At 39.8% G+C, this 8,326-nt stretch overlaps 1 protein-coding gene across 1 annotated transcript in view; it reads right to left on the bottom strand.

Moving 5' to 3' along the window:
• Positions 1 to 7,480, bottom strand: part of kat6b (K(lysine) acetyltransferase 6B) — a 37,496-nt gene extending 30,016 nt beyond the window's left edge. The window contains exons 1-2 of the mRNA XM_016457621.1: positions 7,291 to 7,480; positions 1,667 to 2,536 (exon numbers count right to left, since the gene is read on the bottom strand). Coding sequence (XP_016313107.1) covers positions 1,667 to 2,287 — 621 coding nt within the window. The 5' untranslated portion in view covers positions 2,288 to 2,536; positions 7,291 to 7,480. The remainder of the gene's footprint in view (positions 1 to 1,666; positions 2,537 to 7,290) is intronic.
• Positions 7,481 to 8,326: the final 846 nt, after the last annotated feature.

Below are 8,326 nucleotides of genomic sequence, written 5' to 3'. Positions count from 1 at the left end.
GTGAATTATTATTATTATTTCTGCAGTTTAGCGCCATCTGCTGTCAGAGAGTGAAAGTGCGATTCATCCAGAGCATCTCTCACATGTTCCCGCCATGTGCTTCTCGTCCGTGCTTATTTACATCAGTGCGCGCACGCGTCTTTCAGGCAGCATACAGCGGTGTTGTGCATTTTGACAAGTTGATGGGAAAAGTATTCTTAAAATGCATTCAAAATTCTGAATAACTTGTAATATATAATTATTCACGGTATTTAGAAGAGCCCAAGATAACAATATCGTGCATATTCATTACTGTGATATATCGCATTACCGAATACCGGTCTAATGTGCACATCTAACCTCCGAACCACGCAGCAGATTCGTTCTGAATGAATCTCTTCCCAAATCGTCCCTCCCTAACATTTTCGTCTCGTTTTTATTAGTTGACAAAAATGTCAATAGATTTACGTCATAGTTTGTCATTCAAAAAGAGTTTTAGTTTGTTATCGTCGGCGAAAAAAATTATGACAAAAATTATTCGTCAATGAAATTAACACTGCTCCATCAAGCTTGAACGTCAAGTCAACATCGAAACAAAAATAAACCCATTTACTTTATTAATACACAATCACGGTCTTTTTAAATTAATAATCAGTGCACATTATTCCAAGAAAAAAAAGCTTTATTTTAGAAATATTTCATCGCTTGCTCAGCCTCTGAAACTTTTTAGCTGACGTCACAAAACACTCTTACTTCAAATCAACCCATCTTCTCCAACCAGCTTTATTCAGGCACGTAATGGGGCACATTTCACAATCCAAACCATTTCCAAATGATAAATTTAGTTCACAGCCTACATTTTCACTCATTAAATACACTTAAAATGTTTTACATTACAGGTGTAGCATGGCTTGCAAATGCTGTTTCATGTTGACTTAAGATTTTTAAATATGGAAATAGCACCAGCGAGGCCTGGATGATGAAGCTTCAGGACAACAAGATCAATAACGCACAGCTACTCCAACATCTGTAGCGTATCAAGCTCTCATTTAGAAAACTATCTTGGAGCAAACCAAAGATGATTTAGGAACAAAAACTACTAATTTTTCTCACAACATTTCAATCACACAATGTTAAAATCGAAGCCAAGCTCACTCATGTGGATGACAAAGCGGTTTGGGGCCAATGGTGAAGAAACCCTTTACCTAAACAATGAGTTAGGCTATGGTTTCAAGATATTTCAACAATTTTGAATGATAAAGCCACATTTGTATAGTTAAGCCCTGAAAAGCTACAAACACTGGACTTAAACTACTGACTTCCTGGATGTTACAACCTCTAAATGACACTGGTACGCATGTCAACATATGAGTATTTCTGGAAGGAGTATTTCTGTTCCTGACACTTCTTGTGTACACTAGATTTTGAAACTCTGCTGAGGTCTCAAAACAACAGTCCACGCTAACAAGCTAAACTGTCTGGATGAAAACGCCACAAATCTGCTTGGTATTGAATGAAGAGGTTCCCAAATGTTCTTATGGTCATTCATAGGTAAAACCTTGGCTTTAAATAAGTTTGCATTTGCAGAAACAAATGTTTTTTTTTTATATTTAAAAAAAAAAAGTTTTTATATTCACAGCTTTTCAGACAAGCACACAGAGCCTGATACAAAAAGTTCTAGACGTACCCGGTCTCTCTCATGAGAGAGTAGTGTCACAGGTGGGAGGTCGACACCAAAGACCCCCACGCTCCTGAAGCAAGCTTTGCCTCCCAGCCCACCACTGTTCATCCTGTAGAGCGGCCCATCCTTGAGCAGCCGCCCGTTGTTAACCGCCCGCTTAGTAGCTAGCCTCAGCCTCTGCTGAAACCTGGGGTTCGCCACAACATTCACCAGGTCGCAATGGCTTCTAAGAAATCTCTCAATGTTCCTTAGAGAGGAGCCAGCCGGGACGCCCAGACCTTCGATAGCCCTCCTAAGGATTTTATTCCAATCCACATGACGCAGATCTCCAGCAGGTATCACAGATCCAAGCGAGACCAGGCCAGAGCCTCCCAGCTTGAAAGGCCCAATCCTTCCCGGGTTATCGGGGTCTTTGTATGAAGCGCACCCTTTGCTGGTAACCTTAAGGATGGATCCATCCTTCACAGAGAGCTCCAGCTGCTGGAGTACAACGCCCTTGTCTAGTCCATGTGAGGTTGAGACGGCATGGCAAATCCGCTCCTCCGAAGGCCGCTGCTTCTGCCTTTTGATCTTCTGAATAGCCTCAAGAATCCACTCTGTGTACAGGGGATTGGCCAGTTTCACCATGGTGAAATAAGTTGTTTCATTAAGGTGTGATCCATGAATACATTCCTTTTCTTTTAAGAGCAAATAATACGCATCCTCAAACAAAAGCCAGCCATTAGTATATTATGCCGAGCAGGATATGGGACTGATGTAACTCCTCACAGATCAGACTGGATATTAATTTCTTTTCCTTTTTGTCAGAAAAAAAAATCCCTTGTGGTTGTAAATCCAAAGTCAGAGGACTTGCTGAAAAATCCTTTCGTGTTACACCTGTGGTTGTGAAGAGGAGAAAAACAGAAAATACATGTTACTTTGCAACAAAACAAACACTCTCTCCAGAGCTAGTTACATGGGCATGGCAACCTGATCCAGGGGGTTTGGCTAACCAACACTACCGCTTGTTTACATTAGTCATATTTCTACATTAGTCATGCTATTTTACACAAGTACAATGTAAAATAGGTTTAAATAAAGGGAGAGTTAAAAAACAACAACAAAAAAACAACAACAACATTATATAAACAGTGTCATTGTTAAACTAACCCTATATACATACGTATGTATGTATATGTACATATATATATATATGTACATATATATATATACGTATGTATATAGGGTTAGTTTAACAATGACACTGTTTATATAATGTTGTTGTTGTTTTTTTGTTGTTGTTTTTTAACTCTCCCTTTATTTAAACCTATTTTACATTGTACTTGTGTAAAATAGCATATATATACACACACACACACACACATATATGGATAAAAGTGTCTGCTAAATCACTAAATGTAAATATATATACATATATATTCCCAGTCATTAGAAATAGAACATGTGACTTCAGGTGTTAGGTGCACACATTCCATAAAAAGAAAAATCACCAGTTCAACCAGACAGACTAGTACAACCAAGAGACATGTTAATTCACATTTTGATAAAATGAGAGCCACTTTATGAGAACTGTAGCTGGTACTCAAAACCTGCCTACCTACCTAGACAGCAAAAATGCTACACGTGATTATGATGCCCATATGCAGTCTAGCTAGGGAGCTCACTATAGTGAGACAGTAATTTACTCCAAAATATTACATACATACATATATATTACATTTAGCTACAAGCTAAAACACAGCACACCGTTGATAACGTAAGATTTTATTAAGCTCATTGATTTATGATAGTGTAAAAACCCAAACAGCACAAGCAGAGGAAGAACAGTGCTGCGAGCAGCCAGCAGGTGACATGCAGTGAACAATTTCTCAAGAATTCCTCCGCTCACCAACAGCAGCCGTGTAAACTCAACCACAACTTATCTGCCATAATATTGTTATATAAAAAGCCTCACACACATAACGTTACTGAGGGGAACACTTGACCCATTCCTCTGAGACATTAGATCCGGCCTAAACAGATCCAAGAAAAGCTACAGTAAATAATTGAACGGCGCAACTGGGTTAGCCGAGGTATAATATATAAATACCCACTAAGTTAAATAACTCGAGTTTAACTGTGGAGGCATGACAGCACACACAGTGTTAGCAGCACATATAAAAACAGGACAACCGATGGTAAAACAAAGTCTATTGACACTCACTCGTTGTGGATGTTCAACCCAAACTTAAAAACACAACATGCAGTGTTGTTTAACATTTGACACTTATTTAATCGTTTTTAAATCTCGTCTACACTCTTCCAGCTTTGGTCACAAACTACGACTTGGCCGTGACATTTCACATTAAGAGTCTAGCAACATCATCTCAAATGTTGACAGCTAAAACAAAACACAGAATCACAAACGCGTACTGACTCTTACTTCAGCTCGAGTCCTCTGATTAAAGCCGAGATAGTGAGCTAAAGTCAGGCGAATCTCAAAAGCATTCGGCTTCTTATCTCCAGCATCGGCTTTCTAAACAGCCCCGGAGCTCAAGTCTAGCACGCTAAGCTAAAGCTGGCTAAATTAGGTTATGCTTTATGACTACTTCCGACAGATGACTATCTATAATTTATGATGACAAAGTCAACACGTCAATTAACCTAAGGTCTCGCAAACCTTGTTTTCTGGACGCTCTAACACGGTGGACAGGTCAGGTGACTTCGCCGCTTTGCCCGGTCGCGTTACTAAACAGACGCCATTTTGTTACAATGTTGTAGTTTACATGAATCCGACATGGCACTGATTACAACCCAATGGAGTCTCATTAAACCTTACCTTCACAAAGACGGTCCCGCCCAAGAAACTTTAATATTGGTTAGAAAGGGCAAATACTTATATATATATATATATATATATATACACACACACACACACACATATATGGATAAAAGTGTCTGCTAAATCACTAAATGTAAATATATATACATATATATTCCCAGTCATTAGAAATAGAACATGTGACTTCAGGTGTTAGGTGCACACATTCCATAAAAAGAAAAATCACCAGTTCAACCAGACAGACTAGTACAACCAAGAGACATGTTAATTCACATTTTGATAAAATGAGAGCCACTTTATGAGAACTGTAGCTGGTACTCAAAACCTGCCTACCTACCTAGACAGCAAAAATGCTACACGTGATTATGATGCCCATATGCAGTCTAGCTAGGGAGCTCACTATAGTGAGACAGTAATTTACTCCAAAATATTACATACATACATATATATTACATTTAGCTACAAGCTAAAACACAGCACACCGTTGATAACGTAAGATTTTATTAAGCTCATTGATTTATGATAGTGTAAAAACCCAAACAGCACAAGCAGAGGAAGAACAGTGCTGCGAGCAGCCAGCAGGTGACATGCAGTGAACAATTTCTCAAGAATTCCTCCGCTCACCAACAGCAGCCGTGTAAACTCAACCACAACTTATCTGCCATAATATTGTTATATAAAAAGCCTCACACACATAACGTTACTGAGGGGAACACTTGACCCATTCCTCTGAGACATTAGATCCGGCCTAAACAGATCCAAGAAAAGCTACAGTAAATAATTGAACGGCGCAACTGGGTTAGCCGAGGTATAATATATAAATACCCACTAAGTTAAATAACTCGAGTTTAACTGTGGAGGCATGACAGCACACACAGTGTTAGCAGCACATATAAAAACAGGACAACCGATGGTAAAACAAAGTCTATTGACACTCACTCGTTGTGGATGTTCAACCCAAACTTAAAAACACAACATGCAGTGTTGTTTAACATTTGACACTTATTTAATCGTTTTTAAATCTCGTCTACACTCTTCCAGCTTTGGTCACAAACTACGACTTGGCCGTGACATTTCACATTAAGAGTCTAGCAACATCATCTCAAATGTTGACAGCTAAAACAAAACACAGAATCACAAACGCGTACTGACTCTTACTTCAGCTCGAGTCCTCTGATTAAAGCCGAGATAGTGAGCTAAAGTCAGGCGAATCTCAAAAGCATTCGGCTTCTTATCTCCAGCATCGGCTTTCTAAACAGCCCCGGAGCTCAAGTCTAGCACGCTAAGCTAAAGCTGGCTAAATTAGGTTATGCTTTATGACTACTTCCGACAGATGACTATCTATAATTTATGATGACAAAGTCAACACGTCAATTAACCTAAGGTCTCGCAAACCTTGTTTTCTGGACGCTCTAACACGGTGGACAGGTCAGGTGACTTCGCCGCTTTGCCCGGTCGCGTTACTAAACAGACGCCATTTTGTTACAATGTTGTAGTTTACATGAATCCGACATGGCACTGATTACAACCCAATGGAGTCTCATTAAACCTTACCTTCACAAAGACGGTCCCGCCCAAGAAACTTTAATATTGGTTAGAAAGGGCAAATACTTATCCCTGGTTTGATAACCAAAGTGTCAATCACAAAGAAACAGTTCGGCCTCTCGAGGAATCGGTTGGCTTCATAATCTGTCAATAATCACTTGACCCGCCTCTTAAAGAGATAGTTCAACACCGCTGAACATTCTATCATCATTTACTCGCTCTCATGTTTTTCCAAACCTCTATGACCTTTTTTCTTCCGTGGAGCACAAAATGAGACATTAAGCAGAAAGTGAGGAACTGACAGCTCAATCATTATTACCTTCAGTGTTTTTTTACACATACAAGTGATAAGTAACTGAAGGCTGTCATTCTGCATATCATCTCATTTTTAGTCATATGGAAATATTACAACGCGAGGAGGAGTAAATTACAATATTTTCATTTTTAGACCAAACTATCCCTTTAAGGTGTCAACTGCTCTTTAGTCCTTACTGCGTATGCAATGCAATACCTGCTATTCTATCCGCATTAGAGTACAGTTAGCAGGGATAGCGGGGATATTTTATCATCATGTAATATAATGAGTTTAAAACTACTTGATGGCTCTTTAATGTAAGATCAGCCGAAACTCGCTCTACACCTTTAAGAAGGCTCCCCCTTATGAGCAACGCACAACACTGCAATATGAGCAGATCGACCTAGTCACACTTTTTGGAGAATAATATAATGGTGAATAATTAGTCCAAGTGCTCGAGTTATCTCTGGCATTCCCCGTGCTGTGTGCACTGTAACCTAATATTATAATTAGTTTGCACTTTACAAAAGACACGGGAGGCCACGAACTATCGAGCGCGCGTACATCCTTACGAAGGTAGTGTGCACGCAAATAAGACATTTATAAATCTTGCGAATGCCTAAACGGATGATGGCACATCATTTCTCCCGTTATTCCGGAACGCTAAAAAGCAGCGATGATGACTGCCGTTTGTTTACGCGCTTCTGTCTAAAGCATGCAAAATGCACTCATATTTCAAGATCAAGCAACTGAGAACAGATAGCATCTGGAAAATTCCATTTATGCGGGTCAAGCAGTAGCTTGCGATACTTGCGCGGTTCGCGTAACCCAATAACCCGAATTAATTTCTCCGCTCGCGTCAAGTTACATCACTCACGACAACTTAAACTTGAACGATTAAAACATGCCACCGATAACGAGCCACTGCCGAGATAAATGCCCGACAACGCTGGCAAAGCGAACATTTACCTTTAAGTTCCTCGCGCGCTCTCTCCACGCTCCTCGTATAAGCAATAAAACACGCTTATTTGCGAAGCTGATGATATATGCGTAAAGTAGCCTGATAAATCCAATGGGGTCCTGTTTGATTCGGAAGACGAACGCACGCGTAGGAAGAGCGAACCTGATAACAACTAATTGAAAGGTTAATCTACATAGGAGTCTGTGACAAAGTAGTACCCTCCCCTTTCGGCACTCCATCAGCCACAGAGGAGGACTAACTCGCTGTAACCGCTATGTGACATCACATCGCTCATTGGGAAACAATGTACATTGTTTCAGACTACATGTTATGGGTGGGAAAAGAGGAGACATAATGTGCCCTGTCTGTGAAGAGGAAAAGGAAACTTTTAATATCGCTTATTGGGACACGCATACAAAATCGGCTCCAAGTCAATAGTCATATGCAATTATGATAAATTTGAAACTATTCGGGGAAAAAGACAAGATGCTGTGTGATATGCCATGTTTTTTTGAAGAGGAAGGTGAAACTTTTAATGTCACCCAGCACAAATCAGTTTCTTATGAATACATGCATAGCCTATAGCATAATTATAATAAACACTGGTGTAGCGAATTTAATTGATGTTTGTTTGCAATATAAATACCAGCATCAATTAAATACAGTGAAATGTGCTTCACCACAGTTGGAAAAACATAGCTGGAGTAAATCTAAACCATTCCATAACTAAATTTGCAACAAAACCCCCTGACAGTTTGCAAACGCACCTGAAAGCCCATGGCTTCGCCCTGCAGTGAAAATTTGGTGTAGCGCAGGGCAATCTGAACCATGGACGTTACTTTTTACTGTGCCTGAAAGGAAAACAAATTGCACACTAAATAAAACTTGAGCCATGCAGGATGTGGTTACAGTTTGGCAAAAGCCTTCATATTGGCTTCCAACAAAGCTTGATCAAGGAGATTTGACACCAAAGGGTTGTCTTCAGTTGTCTTTTTTGAAACACCGGGTTGAGCTGCTTACACAGCAGCTGGTCTGGGTGTGATA

Source organism: Sinocyclocheilus anshuiensis, unplaced genomic scaffold (assembly GCF_001515605.1).
Source record: "Sinocyclocheilus anshuiensis isolate Anshui unplaced genomic scaffold, SAMN03320099.WGS_v1.1 scaffold63, whole genome shotgun sequence".
NCBI classification, from domain to species: domain Eukaryota; kingdom Metazoa; phylum Chordata; class Actinopteri; order Cypriniformes; family Cyprinidae; genus Sinocyclocheilus; species Sinocyclocheilus anshuiensis.
The sequence above is the reverse complement of the archived record's forward strand: the minus strand, read 5'-3'. Positions and strand labels throughout refer to the sequence as shown.